Source organism: Onychomys torridus, chromosome X (genome assembly GCF_903995425.1).
Source record: "Onychomys torridus chromosome X, mOncTor1.1, whole genome shotgun sequence".
Lineage (NCBI taxonomy): Eukaryota > Metazoa > Chordata > Mammalia > Rodentia > Cricetidae > Onychomys > Onychomys torridus.
This window is the reverse complement of record NC_050466.1, coordinates 17,826,851-17,854,225: the sequence shown is the minus strand read 5'-3', so window position 1 is coordinate 17,854,225 and position 27,375 is coordinate 17,826,851. Positions and strand designations below refer to the sequence as shown.

At 40.0% G+C, this 27,375-nt stretch overlaps 2 protein-coding genes across 5 annotated transcripts in view; one reads left to right on the top strand and one right to left on the bottom strand.

Moving 5' to 3' along the window:
* Window positions 1–1,335: 1,335 nt before the first annotated feature.
* Nkrf (NFKB repressing factor) lies at window positions 1,336–17,876 on the top strand. Of its 3 annotated transcripts, none has more exons than XM_036175047.1 (4): window positions 1,935–1,995; window positions 7,399–7,500; window positions 13,218–13,348; window positions 14,512–17,876. In XM_036175047.1, exons 3-4 carry the CDS (start codon window positions 13,234–13,236, stop codon window positions 16,467–16,469), a joined length of 2,073 nt encoding a protein of 690 aa, XP_036030940.1. In that variant the 5' UTR covers window positions 1,935–1,995; window positions 7,399–7,500; window positions 13,218–13,233; the 3' UTR covers window positions 16,470–17,876. The 3 variants fall into 3 exon arrangements, with proteins under 3 accessions (XP_036030939.1, XP_036030940.1, XP_036030941.1); XM_036175048.1 differs by having other exon boundaries at window positions 7,399–7,504; XM_036175046.1 differs by lacking the exon at window positions 7,399–7,500 and having other exon boundaries at window positions 1,336–1,995.
* Window positions 14,738–27,375, bottom strand: part of Ube2a (ubiquitin conjugating enzyme E2 A) — an 88,861-nt gene continuing 76,223 nt past the window's right edge. Inside the window, exons 4-8 of one of the 2 annotated variants that reach the window (XR_004943708.1) lie at window positions 23,363–23,452; window positions 22,183–22,271; window positions 21,702–21,871; window positions 15,645–15,693; window positions 14,738–14,898 (exon numbers count right to left, since the gene is read on the bottom strand). Coding sequence is in view for 1 of the 2 variants with exons in the window: in XM_036175050.1 (XP_036030943.1) it covers window positions 21,743–21,871; window positions 22,183–22,271; window positions 23,363–23,452 (308 nt within the window). In the remaining variant the exon portion in view is untranslated. Of the gene's footprint in view, window positions 14,899–15,644; window positions 15,694–20,652; window positions 21,872–22,182; window positions 22,272–23,362; window positions 23,453–27,375 lie in introns of those variants that run through there. The other variant, XM_036175050.1, reaches the window with a different exon arrangement.

The following is a 27,375-nucleotide window of genomic DNA, read 5'->3' as shown; positions in this document are numbered from 1 at the left end:
AGAATATGACAATATACTCAGTAATATTACTAACCAGAAGAGATATACCTAGAAGGAAATTTGAACAGCAACTCTTAACAGAACACAATCAAGAATTTAAGATTTCTCATAAATGATTAGGTGTGGATCCCTTAAATCATGAGTTTTGGTAATTTTAATAAAGCATAGATAACAGTTATTGAGATTTTATTATTGGGCAATTTTCTAGTGAAAGTAATTCTCTCCCTCTCATGGGCCCCTTTCTAGTTTCCTGGCGTCTGCCCTCCCTCACTCGCACAGAGACATATCTACATAAAAATTAAAGCTAAATTTGTCATTCTTGTCAATCTGCAAATAGAGCACAGTGATTAGAGTCTGTAATCCCAGCACCTAAGAGAACTGGGAAAGTGTTGGTTCAAGGCTAGCATTGGTTATATAGCAAGAAACAACCCCCCCCCCCCTTAAATTGAGGATAGTGGATCAAAAGACACCTTTTCCAGTAGTTGTGATGCTAGTGTAATAGTTAAATCTGTGCAGGGTTAATTTTCATTACTGAGATTGTACTCTATATGTTTTGGCCATTATGCTGCCCAGCAGCTTTTAACTAGTCTTTTGGCTACTTAGTAAACTGAAATATAAGAGCATGATGATACACTTTGTAATCCTGGCACTTGTAAGATGCAGGCGGGAGGACAGAAGTTCAAGGTCACCCTTGGTTTAGTGAATTGGAAGCTAGCCTGAGCTACATAAGTCTCAGTGGAAGAAAAACAAAACCAAATATATATATATATATATATATATTTGAGAGAGAGAGAGAGACAGAGACAGACAGGACACAGAATTGTCTGCAGCCACGATCAGAAAAGTGTAAAAGGATCGGCTTGAGAAGAGAAGTCGTTATTTGCTTTGCAACCACGCTTTCACAAGCAGCTCCAAAGCTGATGGTGAACGGCGCGTTGATTTTTCAAGCTAGTTTCTGAAGAGGCATCTCGGAGAGCTAAGAGGAAAAAAACCATGCCAAATCACCCTGAAACTTAAATCCCTTCCAAAGGACACAGCCTCAGAATCGCGCCGCTTAGAAACCCAGGTAGAGGAAAAGCCTGGCATCACTGCCAACGAATCACCTGAGGACACCTTCCAGGGACATAATGGAATCACAATGTTCAGCAACCTCAGGGAGCCTTTCTTCAGGTCCCTATCCGGAGTCTCCGCCTACCGCTGGTCACCAGAGTGCGTCAACGGACAGCAATCGTCAGAGGAAGGGAAAAAAATGCCCATCACGCGAGATTTCGCGGCGGGATTTTGAAGTTGGAGACCGGCCGCGGCGCGTGCGCAGTGGTCTCACAACCTCAGGGTGGCACGCGGGGAGGTAGGGTGAGAGATCTGAGCCGGGGATCCCAGCGTGCTGGTGCTGCTTCTATTTTCTTGCCGCTACTCTCTCAGTGTATGGGTCTCAGGGTCAGAGGAGGCGCGGAGTAGCGGGGCTCAACTCCGCTGGTGCGTGCGCCTGGTACATGAGAAAGCCCTCACGTTCCCACACTAGTTGGAGCGGGGCGGCCAGCTTGGCGACAAGGACCGTTGCGCCCCGTTTCCCCGTGAGCGTAGCACCCAGGCACACACTCCCGTCCCCCAAGACTTGGCCTCAAGCGTCCCTCACACAGACCCGCTCCTCCCCGCAGCCGCCTCGATTGCTCGCGGCCACTTTGTTGGTTTCGTCCCTGGGGGGCGTCCCCACTCTGAAGCAGAGAAGATGGCTGGAGGACGTCTGCTGCTGGGGGGTGACTTCCTGTCGCCGCCGCCGCTGCCCCCCCTCCCGCCGCCGCCGCTGCCGCCCCTCCCGCCGCCCCCGCCTGAGCCAGTGCTGGAGCAGTGGCGCTATAGCCACGAAAGTGACTGGCATTGGGCTCTGCGGCGGAGCTTCATCTGTCGGCACCTGCACAGCTATCCCGGGGCTGCGCTCGACCAGCTCCTCGCGCTCTCCGCCGCCTGGACCAACCACGTTTTCCTGGGCTGCAGGTGAGGACGGTGTTGAGAGCTGAGTTAGGAACAAGGGTGGGAGTCGGGTGATGAGGGTGAGAGACGGATGATGGAGTTTGGGTTACGGACAGCCCAAGGGAAGGAGAGGGTCAGCAAAGGTGCTCCAGATAGGAACAGGGGCAGGATGCAGATGATAATAGCTTGGAGGCTTGAGATTTGAAGATTGGCTAGAGGACACGGAGACGCTTCACTAGTGGTTGAGGGGTGGGGTGGGCGTCCGTGGTGGCAGGCAATGACATGACAGCACATGAGGGCACAGAGATGCCCATTCTAGGACCAGAGATGGAGATTAGGTAGCTCCTGCAAGAAAATTATTGAGAGTTAGTTAGTCGTGGTGATTGGTGATAAATAGCAGAACCTCAGAACTGCATAGGGTCTTCCCAAGGATGCGGTTATCCGCAGAGGATATTCCATGGGGCTTCAGGGAGCGGACAAGGAACTCTGCAGCTCGAATCCTAGTCTCTTGGCCACTCTCTTCTTCCATCTCCATTAGATTAAACACCCTCCTCTCCTTGCAGCCCCCCAGCCAGGTCTTACAGTCTCCTGGGGAGGCGATGTGTCAGGTCTCTGAGCTGCAGTGTCAGGCTTGCTTGTAGATTTGCGCATAATGTACTCAAACAAAGAAATGGGTCTATCTGCTGTGAAAATACATTGCCCTCTTTTCACCTTCAATGCGGTAAGAAGAATTAACGTTTGGCCTCTGTGTGAGGTTGGAGGGGTGTAGATGTGTCTTTCTCCGTTTCCTCCTTTCCTAGAACCTGGTGGCTTCTGAACAGGCCTCTTGGAAAGCACTTTGCATTCTGTGGAGACTGCAGTATGGTTCCAGCGCAGTTTTTTTTTTTTTTTTTTTTTTTTTTTTTAACAGGATGCTTGGGTCCTCTGTCCTTCAGAACCTCAAAATTGGCCTTATCCTAGACTAATTCCTTCAGTAGACTGGAAAACTTCTTCTTCTTCTTTTTTTTTTTTTTTAAATTCCTGCCTAACAGCCAATTTGTTTTTATTAGGAAGATGAAAAATTCTGGAAAATGATCAGATTCAATCCAGCCAGATCAATTCTAGGAATGACTGTAAACAACGCAGAGGAAATTGTCTGCTCCTACCTTATTAATTGTTGAAGGTGGCATCCAGTGTGAAACTTTGCTTTGCCCTGTCACAGAATTTTATTTTCTCTCTTTTCTAGATTAACATAATTTCTACCTCTAGAGATAATGATTATTTCACTGGAGGAGCTGGTTGCTATTGGGAAAGCCTCAAAACTAATCATTAGATAAATCTAATATACCTAACAATGTTATTCTTGCATGTAAAAAAGGTACTTTTATCATATAATCCTAAATCTTAATACCACAAAAATCCTATACTGTTGTTCATACTTTGTCTTCAGTGCCTAGAAGAAATCTTGTATAATATTCTACTTCAGCATAATAGCTGCTCAGTAAATGTCTGGGGAGTGATAGATGTGTACAGATTTGTAGTATATAGCATATTTTCAACACTTTCCATCGTGTATTAACCACCCTAGAGGATAGACGGTATGTCCCTTTTACAGCTATATCAATGAAGGCCAAGAAGTTAAGTTACTGTGCAAGGTCTCACAACTATTTCCAGGCTGATGCTCTTTCCATTGAGACACAGCTGCCATGTTTAGGAAGGATGGACCATAAATAAAAGCAAGTAACTGACAGAGGTCAAATCTCTAAATCTCAGGCTTATATCCCGAGAATAGCAGCTTCTTGCATAACTAGGATATGAACACAAACCAAGCCAGTGGTAGTTGGTCTTAAAAGCTCAAGCACCCTGGATGTGTGGTTGTATATCTGCAAATCCTTTGTTTAAAAGTGTGTTGCAGTATACCTACTTCACTACAACAATTACTATAGAGTTATGAAATAGATGAACTGAAAAGCAGTGTTTGCTATTAGACATAGAAGAATGGAAAGAACCCAAGAGAACTTTGGAAGTTAGCAACTAAATGTGGTCTTCACTGTAGGTAGGCTTTGTTAGCTCCCTTCTTGAGTGCATAAAATCTACGTTCTCAAAGTTAGCAGGGTTCTTGTTTTGTGTGACAGACTGCTCTTTTCTCAGGAAAATTGTAGGAATGTGATGGCACAGTCCTTTGTAAACTCAAATTGTTAGTTGTTCAAGGGTTTCCATTTGATTAGGAGCTGGATAAAAAGAATATCTGAAAATTCTACCATTTAGCACAGGAAGAACCCATGTGCCGGGGATGCTGAGCACAGAGCATGTTTCATTCCTTTTGGTGATAGTGGCCATTTTCATGGAACAGATGGGGGGGGCTATGTCGTGGGTACCCTTGACTGTGAGGCGAGAGATCCTTTTTGGGTGTCACCTCTTACCACACTCTACCTATTTGTGTGAGACAAATTCATGGAATCTAAAGCCCACCAATTAGCTTAGACTGACTGGCCTCTGAGCCTCTGGGATCTGTCTGTTTACTCTATGAACAATGTGATTACAGACGATGTAGTGTTTCACCTTGCCCTACTTTTACATGGATGCTGGGAATTAAAACTCAGGTCCAAGTGATGTTTTGCATTCTACTTTTTTTTTTTTTGAGACAGGGTCTCATGCAGCCCAGACTGTCCTTGAACTTGCCATGTAGCTGAGGATGACTTGAAAGTTCTGCTTTTCCTGAGTGCTGAGATCACAGGGTGTACTACCATGTTCGGTTTTATCTGGTGCTGAGGATTGAACCTGGGGCTTCATGAATGCTAAGCAAATGCTCTATCAATTGACTTATGTCTCCAGCCCTCCACTCTACTTTTTAATAATCTCTCGTTGTCCAAGCAACCAAGAAGCTCAAAGAACACCCCCCCCCCCAAAAAAAAAAGCCTGGCGGTGGTGGCGCACACCTGTAATCCCAGCACTCGGGAGGCAGAGGCAGGCGGATCTCTGTGAGTTCAAGGCCAGCCTGGTCTACAGAGTGAGCTCCAGGACAGGCTCCAAAGCTACAGAGAAACCCTGTCTCGAAAAACAAACAAACAAACAAAAAAGAACTTTCCCTCACTTTCTCTGTTTTATAAAAGTAAGCAGCCTATCAAGTAATGTTGCTGGATGTGATGGCTCATTCCTGTAATCCCAACACTAACTGCATATATGACACTTAAATAATTATGTATATGAAGACCTAGGGTGTCTTGCAGTTTTTACTTAGAGATTATAGCTAGTGTGTTTTCTACTTTATTTGTTTTGCAGGACTAAGTGTAGAACTTATAGTCTCATGCATGCTAGCCAAAAAAACTATACCACCAAGATCCACCCACAGCCATTTAAGAAGACACAGTGTCTAGATTACCTAGAATATTCAGTTTCCAGTCTTTTTTTTTTCTCGTTTTTTTGAGACAGGGTTTCCTCTGTGTAGCTTTTGGAGCCTATCCTGGAACTCACTCTGTAGAACAGGCTGGCCTCGAACTCAAAGAGATCCACCTGCCTCTGCCTCTCCAGTGCTGAGATTAAAGGCGGGCACTACCACTGCCTGGCTCAGTTTTCCAGTCTTGATCCTTAGGATTTAGAAGCAGTGTTCTGGCATACAAACCCTAGCTTGCTTATCTTTGTTAACACATTATTAGAGAAATGATATGAAATCAGCTTAGTTACCTTGACTTATTTTCCTCGATACAAGTCTAGAGAGTTTGGAGGGTAGATTCCAGGTAGATATATATTGTGAAACTTAACGTTGCACATAGGTACAGAAGTCACTAAGCAGGTGGGGGTGGGGCTTTTGAAAAATTCTCCTCTAATATATACATATATTATTAACTTGAACTATTAAGCATCTTGTAAGTAGTTTTGAATGTCAAATTTTTGTATTTTGAAGCCCTAATTTTTGTCTGTTTCCTTTCTTCTTTCTTCCTTCCTTCCTTCTTTCCTTCCTTCCTTCCTTCCCCACTTCCCCTAAGACAGGGTCTCACTGTATAGCCCTGGCTGTTTTGGAACTCACTATGTAGATCAGGATGACCTTGAGCTCACAGAGATCCACCTGCCTCTGCCTCTTTTGTTGTATTTTTTGTTTGTTTATTCTAGACAAGATTTCCCTGTGTAGCCTTGGCTGTCCTGGAACTCACTAAGTCTGGCATACCAAGTTGAAGGAGAACCTAGCCCCCCCGCATTGTATCAAGGCTGAGCAAGGTATCCCACCACAGGAAATGGGCTCCAAAAAGCCAGAGACCCCACAAACAGATCAAGCCACACAACTGTCACCCACATTCAGCGGGCCTAGTTCGGTCCCATGCAGGTTCCCGAGCTGTCAGTCCAGAGTCAGTGAGCTCCAACTAGCACTGGTCAGCTGTCTCTGTGGGTTTCCCCATCATGATCTTGACCCCCTCTTCTTTTTTTTTTTTTTAATGCCGAATGTGCGTTATTGAAGGAGGGAGGAGGTCTTAAATACAGGTTTACAGCACAATGGGAGAACCCTGATTTTTTTTTTTTTTGGAGCTGAGGATTGAACCCTGAGCCTTTCACTTGCTAGGCAAGCACTCTACCACTGAGCTAAATCCCCAACCTGCTTCTGGTGTTTTTCAATATTGCATCTAAGCTGTTAATGCCCAATATGCTGGATACACAGACAAGGAGCTTCCCTTAAGCATTCAGGAGGATGGAATCTGGCAGGGAATTAGCATAGGGATGATATCAAGGTCAAGGTCAGCAAGCAATGCAACAGTTGCCTAAAACAGGAGCCAGGGCCCTACAGGTCCCCCCATTACTAAAAAATGAGCTTCTGATTTGGTTGCGTGGGACGTCAGCAGGTCACCTTACCCATCATGGAGACACCTGTCCAGGCCACACAGGTGTTCTGTCTTAGGTTGGTGAGCGCCCCCCAGGCATTACCCATCTCTGAATACTCATTATCATACAGGCTCAATCATGTGAGAGCTGCAGAGTTAACTGTTGCCAAAGATCTCTAAGTGGCACTGGGCTTGCAATCTGTGTGTTCGACACAGAAAAGACCAACAGAAGTTTTAGCCCACCCATAGCCAGTAGGCTAAAGGTAACTGCTGCCTCTGTCTCTTAAGTGTTAGGATTAACTGGAGAGTTGGCTCAGAGGTTAAGAGCACATGTTGTTGTTGCAAAGGCTCCAGGTTTGATTCCCAGTACCCACATGGAGGTTTACCACTTCCTCGGGCATCAGGCATGCATGTGGTGCACAGACATACATGCAGACAAAACACTCATATACATAAAATTTATAATAATAATGTCATGTGTCACTACATCCAGCTTTTACGTTTCTAATCTCAGCATTTTAATTTAGATTTAGTAGAGCTATTTAATATATTTGCAAATAACTTATAAGCATCTATTATTGAATATTTACTAAATTTCAGGTGCCATTGTGTATAATGATTTATGTTTCTCTTGTAGCTGTGCACATAGATGCAACTGTCTTGTAACCAAGACTGTGATATTTTTGAAGAAGAGTATGCTGCCCATTATAAATCATCTTTTAATAATATGCTAGACATGGTAGGTGAGTTGAAGAACATCCTGCTTTCCAAAAGCTTGATAAACTATGTAAAGAACTTTAAGACCTGTTGCAATTCTGTGTTTTTTCCTTAAGTATTAACAGCCAAACATGTGATCTAATGGGCATATAAATATGTAATATGTGTGCATTTAAAAATTATACTTGGCTTGCCTTAATGATATTTTATGTCATATTCCATAATACAGAACATTGTATAGTCATTAAAACCCATTTGGTAGCAGGCTGGGGACTATAACTGAGTGGTAGAATCTTTGCCTGGAATGCTCAAGTCTGAGTTCAATTTTCAGCATGGTAAAACCAAAACAGAATAGATGTGATAGCAGCATAAAGAGAACTCTTCTAGTAGATAGCAGATCAACACAGGCAATCAGTTGGCGATGGGAGGACTTAGAAAACAAACAGAATATAAAGTAAACCCTTAAATGATACTGAAGTTATCACTGGTTGAGATGTGAAGTTTTTCTTCATTGGTTTTCTTTAGAGTTAAAGGTATCATTTTTAATGCATTATGCAAAGTCACTATGAAAGACTGCAATAACTTGACCTTTATCCTTGGATGGGTATTTGGATAATTGAAATAGAATTCTAGTGATCTTAAACAAGACTAAAATTTTGTATTTTGACTAGTCAAGCATTAGATAACATGATGGTCTTTCCAGTCTTCCTTAAGCTTGCTGGGCTTCTTTTGTATTATGACTTCCTAATAAAGGACAGCATCTGGTTGTGTTGGCAACCTACGCAAGAGTTTATTTTTATAGCCTCTGGGAGATGGTAAATTCTATAGCAATTGTAATGAATAGGGAGCAATAAATAGCAACAATAATTACCGAAGCTGGAAGAAACTTGAGAGACAAATGAATATGAATGGAGGGAGCCCTAGGTATATCCTTCATGTGCATCATATGGCATGTATACCATTTTCAGTTATACTGCATACTCAGAGTCAGGCTCTGATTGAAGATCTAGAGAATTATGACTGGACCCAAGGCGAGTGGGTTGGTTGTACCACCAATTTTTGCATATGTGAGATTAGTGTTTTTAAAAAGATGTGGACTTCGGACTGGAGAGATGGCTCAGTGGTTCATAGCACTGTCTGCTCTTTCAGAGGTTCAGTTCCTAGCACCCACATGGCATCTCACAAACTATAACTCCAGTTCCAGGGGATTAGATACCCTCTCTACCCTTTATGGGCACCAGGCACACACATGGTACACAGGCATATATGTAGGTAAAGCACTCATATACATAACGTAATTTTTTAAAGTAATGAAGAAATGTTTTTAAATTGTGTCACCTGATTTTCCTAGTCTTTGTCTTCATCCCATACTTTAGAAATTGGACTCCCCACATCTGAAGGAAGTGATATGTAGAATTTATGATGCTTTACAATACCTTTTCTGATGCTCAGATAAGAATAAATAAAAACAGAATTACTCTTGATATTCAAGTACAGATGCTTGCTGTGATAGCAGTTGTCTGTAAGAAATGCAGGTTATAGCTAGCTTCCCATAATCTCTCAATAAAGACTACTAGCTTTTGATTTATGCTTTCCAAAGTAAGCCATCTGATGGGTAGGTAGCCTACTGCACTGAAAATGGAAGGTGTTAATCTCTAACTTCACAAGTATTCATGAAAAGCTGTGCTGGTTACTCAGTTTCAGGACTTTCTTCCCAAATGCTGCCAGTTAGGCCAAGAAAGGCTCTGAAAATAGGAAGGGTAAGCTTGAGATCACTTTTTGGTTTTTGGTTTTTGGTTTTTCAAGACGGGTTCTCTGTAGCTTTGGAGGCTGTCCTGGAACTTGCTCTGTAGACCAGGCTGGCCTTGAACTCACAGAGATCCACTTGCCTGTGCCTCCTGAGTGCTGGGATTACAGGCGTGTGCCACCACCGCCTGGCTGAGCTCATTTTTTAATTGCCATGCAGTAAAATAATGTTATCAAGAAGGCAATCTAGCCTGTTGTGGTCACACCTGTAATGCCAGCACTCAGGAGGTTGAGATGAGAGGCTAGTCTGAGATACATATGACTTGTATGTTGAGACCACCTCAAAACAGAAAGATGGGGTGGGTGGGAGAAAACAATGACAAGAAAACTTGCCACTAAGCTTGACAACCTGAGTTTGAGCCCCAGGGCTCACATGGTGGAAGGAAAGAACCAGTTCTCACAAGTGGTCCTCTGACCTCCATATGCACAGTGCAGCACATGTGTAACCCCTCCAGGCACAATAAATAAATGTAATAAAGCAAACACAGCCCACACAGCCCAATAGTACTCTATTGGTTTCCCTCAATGATGATAAAATACTACAGTTAGAATAATGACATTGTCATCACCAACAGATCTTACTCAGGGTCCTCTAGTTATGCTTGTATGTTTGTATTTCATTCTATATAATTCATTATGTATAGTTTTTGTGCTTGTGGTACTGAGGATGGAACCTAGATCCTCATGCATGCTAGACAAGCACTCTATCACTGAGCAACACCCCAAAACTGAGTGTTTTTTTAATCCATCACTGTAGTCAGGAGATTTAATATTTCTGGGCAGGTGAGATGAATCAGTGAGTAAAGATGTTTGTCATCTAAGCCTGATGACCTAAGGTTGATGTCTGGAACCCACATGAAAGTGGAAGGAGAAAATGACTCCAGAGTCAACTCTGACCGCCACGTGTAGCAGGCACCATAGTGTGTGCAGTTACACACAGTTGTAATACGTTTTTTGAGAAGACCTTTAATATTTCTAATACTACAAAGATCCCGCCTATTGTTCTTTTAAAATAATTAGCAACCCCCACACTCACTGTGACCTGTATCTGTGGTTTCTTTCTTTTTGTTGCTATGTAGTTTCCTTGGTGTTGTTTGTTTTTGTACCAGAGTTTAGCCATTCACCTGATTATAGTTAGGCCTAGGCTGTTTTGAGTATTGATATACAAGTGTTTTTATGAATGATAACTTTTCATTTTTGGGGGATAAATGACCAAGAGTACAGTTGCTGGGTCATGTGTTAATTAATGTTTAGTTTTATTAGAAACTGCCAAATTGTTTTCTAGAGTAACTGTCATTTTATAGTCCTGCCAACAGTGTCTGAGGAATCCAGTTTCTCTGTATTTTTTCCAGCATTAGATGTCATCATTATTTTATTTTGGCCATTTTGATTGGTTAGTGATGTATTTCAGTTGCATTTCCCTGGTAGCTGATGGTGTTGAACATCCTTCTGTGTGTACTTGGTGTTTGTGTGTGTGTGTGTGTGTGTATGCAATGTGTGTATGTATATACATGTACATTCCTGTGTGCAGATGAATGCACCCATAGAAGCCAAAGTCAAGAGTCTTCCTTAGTTTTTCTTTCTTTCTTTCTTTCTTTCTTTCTTTCTTTCTTTCTTTCTTTCTTTCTTCCTCCCTCCCTCCCTCCCTCCCTCCCTCCCTCCCTCCCTCCCTCCCTCCCTCTCTCTCTCTCTCTCTCTCTCTCTCTCTCTCTCTCTCTCTCTTTCTTTCTTTCTTTTCTGAGACAGGGTCTGTTACTGAACCCACAGCTCACCATTTCAGCTAGGTTGGCTGGCCAGCAAGCTACAGTATCCACCTGTCTCTGCCCCACAATGCTGGGGTTACTGACTTTTGTGGCCATGCCCAGCTTTTACATATATGCTGGGGAATTGAATCTGGGGCCTCTAGTTTATACAACAGGTATTCTTTTACCCACTTAGCCATCTCCTCAGCTCCTCTTGTTCATTTGGAAGTTTGATTTTGTTGCTCTTAGGTGTGGAGCTAACAAGTTCTTGTCAAGTACCTGGTACACAAACATTTCCTCCCACTTTGTAATTTGTCTTTTTTTTTGCGGTCTTTAAAGAGGATAAGATTTAATTCTGGTTAGGTCCATTTTACCATTGTTTTTCCTTTTTAAAGATTTATTTATTTTATGTGTATGCATGTGTAGCTTGCATGTATGTCTGTATCATGTGTGTTGTGGAAGTTATGAAATTATGAATAGTTATGGACTGGTTCTGAAGTTATGGACAGTTGTTAACTGCCACGTGGGTGCTATGAATTGAACCTGGGTCCTTTATAAGAACAAGTGCTCTTAACTGCTGAGCCATCCCTCCAGCCCATACTGTTTCCTCTAGTGTCAATTCTTAGAACTGCTTCCATAGCCTAGAACCTGAAGATTTTCTTTTTTTTTTTAATGAAAGTTTCATAGTTTTACACTTTATGCTTTTGTAAAGTGAGGGTTAGGTTTACCAGCCTGGTGTTTACATATAGGTGCTCAGTTGTTGCAGAGACTTCCTCTGTGGGATTGTATTTGTATCTTTGTCAACTACCAGTTTTGAATCATTTACGTGAGTTCATTTCTAGGTTCTTCCTGTCTGTACTTCACCAGTAGACTTTTTGTGCCTTGCAGAATGATAGTGGGCTATCATTTTACCTTAGCTAGCTGTAATGCTTCTATAAGTGACTTTCTTGGGGCTGGAGAGATGGTGTTCTTATTGATTTTGAAGAGGAGTGGAGTTTGGTTCCCATTATGCACAACAGGCAGCTCACACCTATAATTCTAGTTCTAAGAGATCTGATGCCTCTGGACTCCCATGGCACCTGCACTCTTCCCCCATGAATACATGCAACTAAAACTAAATCTTTAAAGGAGATTTTCTTTGGCAACACTTTGGTGATTTTGAGATATAATTTGAACAGGAAAATACAGGATAAGTATTTGCTTTCTTGCTTTAATATTTACTTGTCTAGAGAGTAATGAGTTGATTCTTTCCTTCACCAATAATGGCTTTGTAAGTATTATGAACTAATACATTTTAAACATATTTGAAATATTTTAATTCATGCTAGCTGTTCCTATTATTGATACTCCAATTGGCTCATTTTGCCAGGAGTTTATTCTGAAAGGCTTCTGAGTCCATTTGGCACAAGTCCTGTGACCTTTGACTGTCTCTTTGTTTGTAGGCCCAAGATCTCCCAGGCTCTTCTTAGACATTTCCTGCCTCAGACTTGGAAGCATGCATTTCTCCAAGGAACATAATTTCTTTTCATGAGAAAAGAAATAGCAGCTACACTTTGGATGTTAGCAACCCAGCTATCCTTAACACTCAGTATTTTTGTAAACATATAAATATAATTGTTGGGGTTGGGGATTTAGCTCAGTGGTAGAGCGCTTGTAATACATATATGAAAGAGAAAAATCATGAGTGTATACCTGTATTTCCAGTTCACATGTTAAAATGGTTTTGACTAGAAATTATATCTGTATGTCTTTTAAAAATATTTATTTTTATGTATGTGACTTTTTTGCCTACATATATGTCTGTACACAACATGCATGCCTGTTGCTCACAGAGGCCAGAAGAGAGTGTTGTATACTCTGGAACAGGAATTATAGACAGTTGTAAACAGCCATGTGGCTGCTGGGAATCAAACCTGGGTCCTCTGGAAGAACATTCAGTGCTCTTAACTGATAAACCATCTCTGCAGTCTCTATGTATATTTTATGCAGAAAACCTTGCTCTTGATGCCTAATGAGTAACTTAACTACTCATTCTACAGGTAAATATTTTAGGGCTGATTCTTTGTTTTCATAATAAAAATAACCTGGTAATAAATCCTGTGGGAGCAATGATAAAAGAACCTCTCATTTAGAAGCATTTATAGGAATTATATCTATGCCTGTTTTAATTGTACATTGTATTAATTTATAGATACAGCCCACGCTTGATGGAAAAAATTCTTCAGATGGCTGAAGGTATTGATATTGGGGAGATGCCATCATATGATCTGATGCTGCCCAAACCTTCCAAAGGCCAAAAACGCTACCTTTCAGCCTACGATGGTGAGTATAACTTGTTCCTGGGAGGTGGGATTTGAAGAAGTGTGGCTTCTTAAAGTGATATGAGTATGGCATGTGGCTTCAAATAACACTGGTAGCATTGGATTCTGTGGAAAGATAAATGATTTTTGTGTTTTGTTTTGTTTTTATTTTGTTTTTGAGAGAGTCTCTCTGTGTAGCCCTGGCTGTCCTGGAACCCATTTGGTAGACTAGGGTAGCCTGGAGTTCACAGATATCCACCTGCCTCTGCCTCCCAAGTGCTGGGATAGGATTAAAGGTGTGTGCCTTTCTTCCTGGCCCAGATAAGTAATTTCTAACTTACATATAATTTTTCGAGTATTCTAAAAAGAACTGAAAGTACGAAGTCCCACTATAATGCTATCCTTGAAGTCTATGCCATGGAACTTTCCTCTAAATAGAAGAGTCTCATTCTGAGATCATCTGAGCATCTGAGTAATTAGGTATTCTTGGATAGGTCCAGATGGACCAGCTTTCTACTGAGGAATGCTATAGGGAAGAAGCACTAGTTTCTGGCATAGCTTTAGTAGTAGATCTCCGTGGCTTCAAATGTGGTGTCCCCCATTAATCATTAGTTCCAGTTGTTATCTGTCCTAGAATCAAGGTAACAGCCTTTTGTGCAGGAAAAGTCAGAACTAAGGTTTTGGTTGAAAACTGTTTATTTTGATACTATAGTTACAACCGTGTAAATCACTATCATAGTGTCACTCACCTCTGTCACAAAAGAGAAAGGTTTAGTAAGTGCATCTGGTCCTCTAGCATTTCTGTTTCATTAGAGTCGTCTGTAGTTCTTCTGGTGGTAAGAGATTGTCCTAGCACATCCTTTCCGTAGAGGTGAAGAGTTCATTTCCCTCGTGCTTTAGCTCACTTGTAATTTCATCTCCTAGTCATGCACGGCAGCAGCCTGCATACTTACTTGATTTGATGAACTGTTTCCTATTAAGAGTTTTTCCTTATGAATGGGGGAGAGGGAGTGTCTCCCCGTATGGTAGAGTCTTATGGTGATATGAATCCCTTCACCCAAGTGACTGGGACAGACCTTGTACCAACAGTGCAGCTTTCAGATAATGCAGTTGGTGCTATTTTCCTGCTTGGTTCTTTTGAAATATTCCCATTTTAATGAATTGTAAATTTCACTCATTCTATAGGTCAAAATCCTCCTAAAAAGCAAGCTGGTTCCAAATTCCATGTGAGACCTCGTTTTGAGCCTGTACATTTTGTAGCTAGTAGTTCAAAAGCTGAAAGACAGGAAGATCCTTATGGCCCTCAAACAAAAGAGGTAAATGGACGAACACATTTTGTCAACATGCCAAGAAACTTCTACCAAGATTATACTCAAGACTCTTTCAATATACAAGATGGGAATTCTCGGTATTGTAATTCATCAGGATTTATTTTCACAAAAGAGCAGCCTATAAAAACCAACATGTATTTTGACAATGGGAACCCTGCCCCAAGCAGCACATCCCAGCAGGCAAACTGTCAGCCACCTCCAGAGCCTTCTCCTTCACAGATGTTTCCTGAGTCAGTGGTTGCTGAAAAACAGTATTTTATTGAAAAGTTAACAGCAACTATCTGGAAGAACCTTTCTAATCCAGAGATGACTTCTGGATCTGATAAAATTAATTATACCTATATGCTAACTCGTTGTATTCAGGCATGTAAGACAAATCCTGAGTATATATATGCTCCTTTAAAAGAAATTCCTCCTGCCGACATCCCCAAAAATAAAAAACTTCTCACAGATGGTTATGCTTGTGAAGTTAGATGCCAAAATATCTATCTAACTACAGGTTATGCAGGGAGCAAGAATGGGTCCAGGGATCGAGCTACTGAGCTAGCTGTAAAACTCTTACAGAAGCGGATTGAGGTTAGAGTTGTCCGGCGGAAATTCAAGCATATAATTGGAGAGGACCTTGTAGTATGTCAGATTGGCATGCTTTCGTATGAATTTCCCCCAGCTCTGAAACCACCAGAAGACCTGGTAGTACTGGGAAAGGATGCTTCAGGACAGCCTATTTTTAATAGTTCTGCCAAACACTGGACCAATTTTGTCATTACAGAAAATGCAAACGATTCAATTGGCATCCTTAACAATTCTGCCTCGTTCAACAAAATGTCAATTGAATACAAATATGAGATGATGCCAAATCGCACATGGCGGTGTCGAGTATTCCTACAAGATCACTGCTTAGCTGAAGGTTTTGGAACCAAGAAAACAAGTAAGCATGCAGCTGCTGATGAGGCTTTGAAGGTTCTTCAAAAAACACAACCCACTTACCCGTCTGTCAAAAGTTCCCAGTGCCACTCAGGCTCTTCACCCAGAGGATCTGGAAAGAAGAAAGATATAAAAGATGTTGTAGTTTATGAGAATTCTTCCAATCCTGTGTGCACATTGAATGATACGGCTCAGTTTAACCGAATGACAGTTGAATATGTCTATGAAAGGATGACAGGTCTCCGCTGGAAATGTAAAGTGATTCTAGAAAGTGAAGTCATTGCAGAAGCAGTTGGGGTGAAGAAAAGTGTCAAATATGAAGCTGCTGGAGAAGCTGTGAAAACCCTCAAAAAGACCCAGCCAACTGTCATTAACAACTTGAAGAAAGGGGCTGTTGAAGATGTGATTTCAAGAAATGAAATTCAAGGCCGCTCAGCAGAAGAAGCCTACAAACAACAAATCAAAGAAGATAACATAGGAAACCAACTGCTGAGAAAGATGGGTTGGACTGGTGGTGGTTTAGGTAAATCTGGTGAGGGCATACGGGAGCCCATCTCAGTCAAAGAGCAGCATAAGCGGGAAGGGCTTGGCCTGGATGTCGAAAGGGTCAATAAAATCGCTAAGAGAGATATAGAGCAGATCATCAGGAACTATGCCCGCTCCGAGAGCCACTCAGATTTGACCTTCTCCACGGAGCTGACCAATGATGAACGGAAGCAAATCCATCAGATTGCTCAGAAGTATGGCCTGAAGAGTAAGTCTCATGGGGTGGGCCACGATAGGTACCTGGTGGTGGGTAGAAAACGGCGGAAGGAGGACCTGCTAGATCAACTCAAACAGGAAGGCCAAGTGGGACATTATGAGCTTGTCATGCCCCAAGCGAATTAAGATTTTAACTAAGTTATCTTGTAAATGTCATGTGAGGCACATCTACAAATAAAAAAAAGCGACATATTCTGCTTGACGAGTATTCATTCTTAAAATGTTTCACCTTGTTCGTTTCATGTAGTGCTTTATTAGGTATTGGATACAGGAGATAATTCTGTCCACTTGCATCAGCTTAACCCAGCAGATGATATTGTTTGTGCAGTTACTGTTTATGTCTTTCATGTTGTTCTGTCCCTCAGATTTTAGTAGTTTGTACAAGCAAAATCACCCATCTAAGTGCAATTTCACTCTGAGGAAAATAATTCACATTATAAAGGGCATAGCACCGCACTCTGCAACAATATGTAAAGTCAATGGTGACTCTAAACTACAGCTAATTCCAGATTTACTTAAAATGTCAGGTCATTTTGTATTACCAATTTTCATCTTTGTGTGAAGCCAGTTATAGAATATTTAACAATAAATTGTGCTGTATATGTAAATGTCCTTACCAACTACTAAATGATGTAAAACTTTTTAAAAGTAATTTTAGTGTGTGTTTGTATATAACTTCTGCCCTGTGATTTCCAGGATATTGGAAGTGATTTACTGTATCTTGTGATAGATGACTTTTAACAAATTCTAGTCTTCATGCTGAGAGAGCACTACTTGAGAGAGATGTGAAAAAGTTTCCAAAAAGCCTTGATTCAGTGAGAAGAAAGGAAGCTTGGTCTGTTTGTTCTTGGTGCCTTGCAGAGAGACTCAGAGCGACTCTCCACTGTAGCTTTCACACGGTCTGTGCACCACATCCAAGGCAGCCACAGCTGTGGTAGAGCCTGGTCAAAGACTGAAGATATATTGGTGCTTTGGTGAAAAGGTCAGTTGGCTGCTCCCTCTCTCAAAAAGCTCATTACGCCCCAAAGCCAGCTTTATAACATACTTAAAACTGCTATTTTCGCTTATTTCTGGAATGTAAAAATGTATAAATATAAAAGAGTTAGTGTATGCTTCCTGAATAAAAAGGAGCCAAAGGTGATCAAAATGGTGGTGTGCTTCTTTCTAGAGAGCAGCCTAGTGGCGGCAGCACTTTGGGGCTTTAGACAGAATAGCTCAGAGCACACACGGATAAATGTAATGATTTAGAAATGGGAGCAGCATCTGTCACTCGTCACACTTTGTTTACTTTGTGGTTGCCTTTTTTTTTTTCTTGTATGCCAGCATTCTGGCTTATCAAATCTTTGGCTGTTTATTTTTATGTGGTTTTATTGTATCTTAGATGAATCAAGTAAAACCTAGCAATAGGACAAATGAATATTAAAATTGATAGTTAAACAACTCCAGAGAAATGATGGTAAGGACTCTTAGGTTGTTTGCAATATCCTTTAAAAAAGGATTTTTTGATAATGTGTGTGTGGGGAGTTACATGTATGAGTGCATATGCCTATGGAGGCCAGAGGTGTCAGATGGAGCCAGCAATACAGGCACTTGTGAGCCTCCTGACATGGGTGCTGGGAACTGAAACTCTGCTCCTCTGGAAGAACAGTATGTGCTCTTAACTGCTAAGCCAGCTCTTCAGCGCCCATTTGCAGGATCCATGTTTGGCTTGTAACTGGCCCACAATACATGGTAAATTCCTTTTTGCTTCCCTACTTTTTCTTTTTTATGCTAAGAAGCGAGAGTAAAATGTGTATTTAAAAATATAGATTAGCTTTTATATGTGGACAGCTTAATTTACATGTGCCTGCATTGGGTAGCATAGTACAGCATCCACTTTCCACTTTTTCCATACCATAGTGTATATACTTTATTAGTTTTGGTAGAAGAGGTGTACATTTTATTTTGGTGTATAATACTTTAGCAAAAACAGAGAACTAGGGTAGAACCTTAATCGATTTTGTGATTATAACTATTTTTTTACCTGCAAAATTTACTCCCGTCTTGGAAAGTTATAGTTCAGGTAGTTAGAACACTGTCTTTGGTTCTCTTGGTGACAAAAGATGGTTTTCAGAGTTGATGATATTTGAAAACTTGGTTTGCTTCTCTCTTTACATGTCTTCCTCTCAAAATGTTTTTTGTTTGTTTTGTTTTGGAGGAAAATGGTAGGAAATCAGAAGTCATATTTGTTTATAAAAAGCATCTTGGAACAGATTAGTTACACTTAAGGATCTGTGATAATTAGGTAAAGTATATAGGAATTTGGTTCCTGATTTTGGTGGGCCAGGTAATTTGGTAGAGCAGCTTTAGTATTAATGTGGAATTAAGGCAGAGTCACTAACTGCCTGAGAATAATGTGGAGAAACCAGGTTGACAGGAATGAGCTGCTGACAACCTTGCTGTTCCAGTTTCCAGTTTTCCCCTTATTTTGTCCTTGCATTTTCCTTACAAATAGAAGCCATTTTTAGCCCAGGAAGTTTGCTATAAAACCTGACAGAATATGAGTGCCTCCAAGTTGTATTTATATTAAATATGATAAGCTGAAGTCTATCTACGCATATGCGCTTGTGCTCACAGAGCCACTTTAACACCCCCTTGATTGCAAAACGAAGGGAAATATACACTCCATTGGGGTGCTTTTTTCTTTTTTAGTAGTATTCAGTGTGTTTACTTTGCTATGAGTAACCTTGAAGTTGGTCCTAAATAAAGGACTCTTAATTACAACTTTGGTTCTTCAGCATATCCCCTTCTTCACATAAGCAGGTGCAGAACTGAAAACTTGGATCTCAAAAAGGCACCTAGCAAATCTGCTTTAACTTTCTTGGAATTACATGCAGACAAGGCTGTGTTAAAAACTGTAAAGAAAAAAGGGTCATTTGTATGAAATGTTCCGATGAGTGTCTAGGTAGCTCTGGCTGTCTATGTCAGCTTCATTGTTAAAGTTGTAAAAGGATTGTCCCATGAGAAATTGGAGATGGTGTTTCTCAGGACATGTACAAAATAAAATGTTACTAACGCAGCCTGTTCCAAGTCTCATCCTAAATTGTTCAAATATTAACAGTATCAATATTTAAGGTGCCCAGCCAGAACAGAGTGTAAAAAGTTAATTCAAACAACAAACAAAAAATTTGATAGGGTTCTACTTTGAAAGGCAAATATTAAGTGTATTTGATGACATCACTCCTAAGTGGAACAATGCAGTTAATGTGGTATTTAATAGTGTAGATTGAACTCTCCCACAATAAGGTTTAAGTACCCTTCAAGGATGACTGGGGTGTACACATCTTTTCCTTCCAACTATTAACAAGACACAGCATGTCATTGTCAGTCTCTTTAAAGTGACATAGGTTGCTCCCCACAGGAGAGCTTACTTGCATTTCAACATGATGTCAGGATAGCTGCCCTCACAAGCTCACACAGAATTTAAACTCATAGTATTAAAGGCTTATTCATTTTTATGTTTGTGTTGTGTGCTTGCCTGAGTGTGGAACCCAAGGAGGCCAGAAGAGGCATCAGATTCCCCTAGTTCTAGAGTTTCAGCAGTTGTAAGCAACCCAGTGTGGGTCCTGGGAACTGAAACAGGTCCTCTGGAAAAAGAGCAAGTGTTCTTAAACACTGAGCTGTCTCTCCAATTGTCCCCTACCTCCCCATTATTTTCCTTTGAGATGGAGTCTCATTATGAAACTGCTTGGCCTGGAACTTGCTCTGTAGCCCAGGTTGGCCTAAAACTCTAGAAATCCATCTGCCTCCCAGATGCTGGAATTAGAGGCCTATGCAAACACACCCCACTAAGCTAGAGGGTTTTTAAGAGGTGGATTCTCAAGACAAACAAGTTAGAGCTTAGTCTCTGAAGATACTAATAAAATACCTATCATTTCATTTTTTTAAAAGACTTATTACATAATTACATATAGTGGTGTGCCTGCATACCAGAAGAGGGCACCATATCTCATTATAGATGGTTGTGAGCCACCATGTATTACTGGGGATTGAACTCAGGAACTGTAGAAGAGCAGCCAGTGCTCTTAACCTCTGAGCCATCTCTACAGCCCCCTCATTCTTTTTATAGCCTACAATGTATATTGAATTAATAATTTATGTCAAAATATTTGAAAAGTACTAACTCTGTGACTGCAAAGCTGAAAAATGTTTTCTAACAGTACTGTATTTCCAGAAAACATTTTTTTTTTGCTTTTGTTGTACTTATTTTTAAAAGGGAAGATAAGGAGAAAGGAAATCCCTAAAAAAGTTAATAAAAATGTGAACTAAATTTTAAGGTTATTTTTTATTTACAACTTTTGAAAATGTACAGTTTTTACATGGGTTACTTGTGCAAAGTTAGAAGTGCTATAAATGCATAAAAGGTTAACAATTAAAATATATTAGACAAAACATTTACAAGCCTTGCCCCATACTGTATATTTAAAAGTGTAAATATCCAAAGAAAAATTGCCGGTGTGGGCATTAAGGTTCTCAAAACACTGAAAGCATGCAGCAATAACTCAGGATTTGAATGAGAAAAGTTTGCAAGAGATAGGCTCACTTCCTTGAATCATAAAAAGAAAAGTTTATTTAGGGCAACACTGTTCCTTTAAAAACATTAAAGAATCTTCAGTTTTTCCCAACTTAAAAAAACAATAGCTTCTAGTCTTGTTCTCATACCTCTTTAAAAAGCAAAAAGCTCTGAAGGCCAGGATTCTGAAACATAATGGGTTTGCACTATGATTATCTTGCAATAAGTGGACTACGTCAGTTAGTAAAATTGCTTCTGTTTGTTAGCTGGGTCCTTTAGCGGTCTCCTTGCTATTAATAAGTGCCATCTTGTAATTCATCTTGCTTACAAATGAGTATAGGATTTTTCAGCTTTCCTTCCCCTTTAAAATGTTTACATGGATGCATTCCTATTTTCTTTAGGTCATAGTCTAAATACATTCTTTGCCAAATTGAACAGAAGGGAAGGGCTGGCCAGGATGAAACACAGCAGCAATCATTTTGTTACAAATAACATCCTGGTCACCAGGCTATACATAAGTGTTTAATCTTAAAAGCTTAGTATAAAATGTACAGTAACCTGATAACTGCTTGGAGGCTGAAGGTTGGAGGTGAGATACAACAAAAGGACACACGCAGTAGCAATGTTTGCAAGTAACCCAGGTACAGTACATTGGACTTCAAATGGTACCTCTGATGCTCCACAGGAGGACAGAAAGGGGAAGAAAAGTTTGGCAAGGGAAGACAAACAGCACAACAGCTATTTTGTTTTTAATAAAGTAAATGTAATGAATTAAGAATAAGAAGTTGATAAATGGATCAATATACATTTTTCTTATGGCCAGCCTCTTCGTTTGCTCTTCCCTGAGTCAACAGTCACGCCAGCTTTGTTCTACTATTGCAGAAACACGCTTTTCATATTCCCGCTTGTTCTCCTGGTACAGCTGGGCAGCCTGGCTGTTTGCAGGACTATTGGGATTAGGTTCATCCAATAGAGACTACATAAAAAAGACAGAAATGTCAGTTCTTTAATGCAACAAGACAAAAAAGTGTTGAGCAGTTATTTTATCAGTTGGTGGCAGTACAGCTGTTCCAAAAAATAGTTAATTTTTCTATCTTCCACATACTAACTTAAATTAACTGCAAGTAGCTCAGGCAACTATACATGCACATAAACATTTCCTGGTGATGTGATTTTAATGGTCTACTTCCCTTATACAATAAACTTCGTCCCAAAATGTAAAAGGTCAAAATAATCACTAATGTAAAAACATCAAAGATCATAATCACATTACAGAAAAAAAATCACCTGTATGGATGTTAAAATGGAAGATACATCATACGTTGGGCTCCAACGGTTCTGAAGTATATCCAGGCATATACTACCATCTGCATAGACTAAGAACACAGAAGTAGGTGTGTTAAACATAAGACTACTAAAATTTAAGCATATTCAAGACAAAAATGCTCAGGAATGCTTTTGAAGTTTAAAGTTTCCTAGTTAACTGTCTAAAAAGGTATCAATGATTACCAAGGAAATAAGATAATCAAGAAATAACATGGTATAAAATTGGAAGGCAGTGCTTATCCTAAAGAAACTGTCTGTTCAGGATGTCATACATATTTTCCAGTGGGTATTCTTCCATAGAATTGTAGGAAATTTAGCTCACCAAATCTGAAAACTACATATCCTATTTTTAATAGTAACAGCTTAACATTCACAAACTTTTATCTTGGTATAAAGATAAAAGTCTTAACACCATAAAAAATTTATTAGAAAAAAAGTAAAAGACAGAATCCTGTAGACTGTAGACTTTTCCAACAAACTGTGCCAGGTCCTTTAACAAAATCTGGTATTTGATAGGTCTGGGGTGGGACCACAGACTGTATTCAAAGTGTTCCATGGCAATTCTGATTTGCACCTTAAGTTGAAAAATACCTTTCTGAGTGCTAGTAAACATAATTACAATACAGTTACCCTAATTTGGCCTGTCATTAAACAGAACCCTCAAAAACATCCTTATTTTTGTTTAGTAACAAATATCATAAAGCTAGCAGACGGTTAGCAGACTCTAAGCAAAGGTACCATCCTCTTGCACCTCTAGGATTATAGATCAAGATGGTAAAAGAACATGAACAAATTCCAATTTCCAGAGACAGGAAGATACCTACACAAAATACTCACAAGTACTTCACATGAACAGCAACAGCATTAGGAATACCACTGTAAAAAGCATTGTAGGACCTTACAAGAACATGTTTAAAATACTTGCCATCAAAAACAAAACAAAAAAACCCAAACCAAAAGAATAGGCACTGGTGGTGCACACCTTTAATCTCAGCACTCAGGAATCAAAGGCAGGTGGATCTCTGTGAGTTTGCAACCAGCCTGGTTTATAGAGTGAGTTCCAGGACAGCCAGGGCTATACAGAGAAACCCTGTCTCGAAAAACCAAAGAAATGAATGAATAAATAAAATAAAATACTTGCCATTAGGATGGAACATCTTAGAGACAAATCTAACAGTAGGTGGTTTATTCGGATATTCTTCAGTAAATTCAATTGTAAGTTTAAATGTTCCTGTAGTTAAAAAAGGGGGGGTAGGAGATTTTATTTATCAATTTTTTCATGTTCACATGTATAGAGAGACTAGTTAAGAACTAGGAACTGTTCTAAGAAGCACAACTCAAAGGTGATTTAGTTATTTCCCCATTATTCTCCAAACTTAAAGACAGTCACCATAAACAAAATTGCTGCTTGCTGTATGATAGTCATTATGCACTTTGAAAATATCCTTCAAATGACAAGGTACTGAGCCCCAAATTTGATCTTCCTTTAGACTAAAAATAATTTAGGACTAGTGATACAGTTCAGTGGGAAAGCACTTGCCTAGCATTCAGGGGACCCTAGTTTTAACCTCCAGTACCTCTCAAAACCTCAAAGGCCTATTGCAATCAGCCATTACCTTAAAATTCTCTAATAGTCCCCAATAGACTAGGGAAAAAAATTCCAAAACCATTGCTAGAAATGCAAATCCATAATTGAGTTAAATAAAATGGAACACAAAGAAAAATGTTCATTGGTTTCTTTTCATGTAATAGTGATTACAATGAAAACTTAATTGAACTTAAGCCAGAACAAACTTTGCAATGCCTCTCAAGACCCTTAACTTTGACTCATAAAGTACTTCACTAAAACATCAATGCAATAATTCACACTAATGGAGGGAATAACAAAAATAATTTAAATTTACATTTGGTTTAGATTGCATTAATGGCTCCTACAAATTTATCTTCATGATCCTTGTTTAGGTTACTAGCATTAAAAAGAAATGATTTTTAAAAATATGTGCCAGCCTAAGGTTAGCTGGTGGCCCTAAAGCATACTAAATTATAGACACTCAAGAATTGTAGGCTGTTGTGATATGGAGAGCACATCCTTTGAAATGTTATTTTTGATTGTGCTTCTCAGATTTAAGAAAGCAATTGGGCTGGGCAGTGGTGGCACATGCCTTTAATCCTAGGACTTGGGAGGCAGAGGCAGGTGGATCTCTGAGTTCGAGGACAGCCTGGTCTACAGAGCGAGATCCAGGAAAGGCTCCAAAACTACACAGAGAAACCCTGTCTCAAAAAAACAAAACAAAAACAAAAACAAAAAAAAAAGAAAGCAATTGGACTTTTTTTTTTCCTGAAATTTCTCCAAGTAAACTCAAGAATCAGTTATAGAGCATGATAAAGTGGCTAAGTGCTTGCTATGAATGTGTCACCAAATTCTAGAATAATTTAAAACACAATATGTGGGCTGGCAAGATGGCTAAATAGGTAAAGGCATTTGCCACTAAGCCTTACAACTTATGTTTGATTTCCAGAATGCACGAGGTGAGAGAACTGACTCCTGCCAAGCTGTCCTGTGATTTCCACATGTGTACCCACAAGCATACAGAAAATAAATGTAAAAAGAAAAGAAATGCTACAAAGTATTTACACACACAAATAAAGGAAAGGAAAGGAAGGAAGGAAGGAAGGAAAGAAAGAAAGAGTTGCTTTTTTAAAATGGAAATATGGGCCTGGAATTGTAGCTGAATAATAAGAGCATTTTGTTTAGCTTAGTCCAGGCCCTCGGTTACATCCACAGCACCACAAAAATAGAAGAAAATAAAATGTAACTGGAAAAGTACATTCTCCAAACTACTGTCACTCTAGAAACTGTTTTCTTTTGAAGACCGTATGTAGATACTATATAAAGAAGCTTATGGGAGCAAAACAGTAAGGAATGGGCATACTACAGAGCATCAGAGCATACTTCATGCTCATCACCTCCTGCTTACAAATTTTCTTTGTTGTTGTTGTTGTTTGAGACAAGGTCTCTCTATGTAGTCCTGGCTGCCCCAGAACTTCCTTTGTAGACCAGGCTGGCCTTGAACTCAGAGAGACTCATCTGTCTCTGCCCCTGAATGCTAGGAGTAAAGGTATATTCTGCTACACCCAGCAATCTTCTTTAGAAGTAAAGCAGAGTCCTTCATTTTCAGTATTAATGACCATGAAAAGTGGAAATGGTAGACCATATTCAACACTTAGAATTCTCTTATGTATAAACAGAACTGGACTAGTAGTGGTATCTCACTAAATTATAGGTAATGGATTTATGACTAAGAAGCTGCTCTAAAGCTGGACAGTCTTAACAATACAGAGAACCCAGCTACCCTGAACTAAAGCATCATTAAATGTGGTACCCAAAGGGGGTAAAGCAATATACAGGGAAGCAACAGCAAAAACACCACAATGGGCTTAAGAGTAAAAGCTCGGGTTAGGGATTTAGCTCAGTGGTAGAGCGCTTGCCTAGCAAGGGCAAGGTCCTGGGTTCAATCCTCAGCTCAAAAAAAAAAAAGTAAAAGCTCAGGGATAGGTTCCCAACACACATATGGAAGATCAGAGGATCCCAAACCCTTTTCTAGCCTCCAAGGGCAATAGGCACACACATGGTGCACAGACATGGTAAAACACTCATACATATCCTTAGTGCTGCATTTGATAAACCTCAAGTTTTCATGTGCAAAAGGCTATTAGTATCTACTGCAACATTGTTGTAAGGCTTAAACATAATAGATGTGTATAGTCCTACAAAGTTCTCCATAAATGGACAATTACTTTAGCTAAAGTTCTGCTTCACATATCTAGACCTGGCTAAATGACAGAAACATCCAAACTCTGAGCTTTACTACCAGTGAGAAACACATAAGTAAGTTCAGTTATTAAGCATCACTAATTTTCTGTCATATAGCAAACACATATATTCATAAGTTGAGTATTTATGCAGCCAGTTCAAATTCTTTGGCTGGAACCTTCTGTCTAACTATGGTCTGGAAAAGCAACAAGAGGCTTACCCTAGCTATAAAGTAGTGAATCCAGTCTTTGTAAAAAGCTTTAGATATCTTCAAAAGTGAAACAACCTGTTTATGCTTGATTCATAAATTAAGACTTAACCAAATCTTATTCAATGTATACATTTAAAACTACATTAAATAAGCAGAGCCTCTTCAGTAGAGCCCTCAATTGCAATTCATGAGATCTAAACAACTGTTAAGGCAATTTAAAAAATCAGAGGCTATTAAACAATTTCACACCAGAGCTCACCTTCAGAGGGCTAGACTCCAAAATAATAAAAGATTAGACCTCATTGTTGTGCACAATATTTACTGATTTTTACTGATTTTTTTTCATCTTCCTGAAGAGGCCAAAACATTTTAAGCACCAACATAAATAAACATGGAGACCAGAAAAAATGTGTGTGTGTGTGTGTGTGTGTGTGTGTGTGTGTGTGTGTGTGTGTGTGTGTTAAATTCTAGTATATGGCAATAAAGACTGACATGGTTGAATTATAAAATGTATGTTCTGCCTAAAGACATACAATAGATTCAATTTTTGAAAATTCAAAGTTAGGAATCAGGCCTGATGGCCTATATGGCGCAATCCTAGCACTTGGGAGGGGGAGGCAAGAGGATCAGGAAGTTCTTAGGTTCCTCTGGTCATCCTCAGCCACATATTTAATTTGAGGCCAGCCTAGACTACAAGAGACCCTGTCTCAAAAACAACAAACAATACAAGACAAAAACAAATCACAGAGAGAGAGAGAGAGAGAAGGAGGGAGGGAGGGAGGGAGGGAGGGGGGAAGGGAGAGAGAGAGAAAGGAAGGAAGGAAGGAAGGAAGGGAGGGAGGGAGGGAGGGAAGGAGTGAGGTGGAGAGAGAGAGAGAGAGAGAGAGAGAGAGAGAGAGAGAGAGAGAGAAAGAAAGAAAGAAAGAAAGAGCAAATCCTGTTAGTCAAAGAAAAACTTTTTTGCTCATGTTTCTTGTCATTTGACTACTAACTTAGGAGCCTGGAGGAAAAAAGCAAAATTATATGTATTTAAAATTTTTTTGATGACTAAAAGAAAATTCTTTATCACTCTTAGTGGACTTCAAGAGATATCTTTTTAAAAAGATAAACACACTGAAATTCGTAAGGT

Bases quoted from the DNA above. Each gene is read 5' to 3' on its own strand.
- Nkrf (XM_036175046.1), top strand. From the start codon at position 1,730: ATGGCTGGAGGACGTCTGCTGCTGGGGGGTGACTTCCTGTCGCCGCCG. The intron at 1,996-13,217 runs GTGAGGACGGTG...ATTAATTTATAG, and splicing joins CACGTTTTCCTGGGCTGCAG to ATACAGCCCACGCTTGATGG. The intron at 13,349-14,511 runs GTGAGTATAACT...CTCATTCTATAG, and splicing joins CTACCTTTCAGCCTACGATG to GTCAAAATCCTCCTAAAAAG.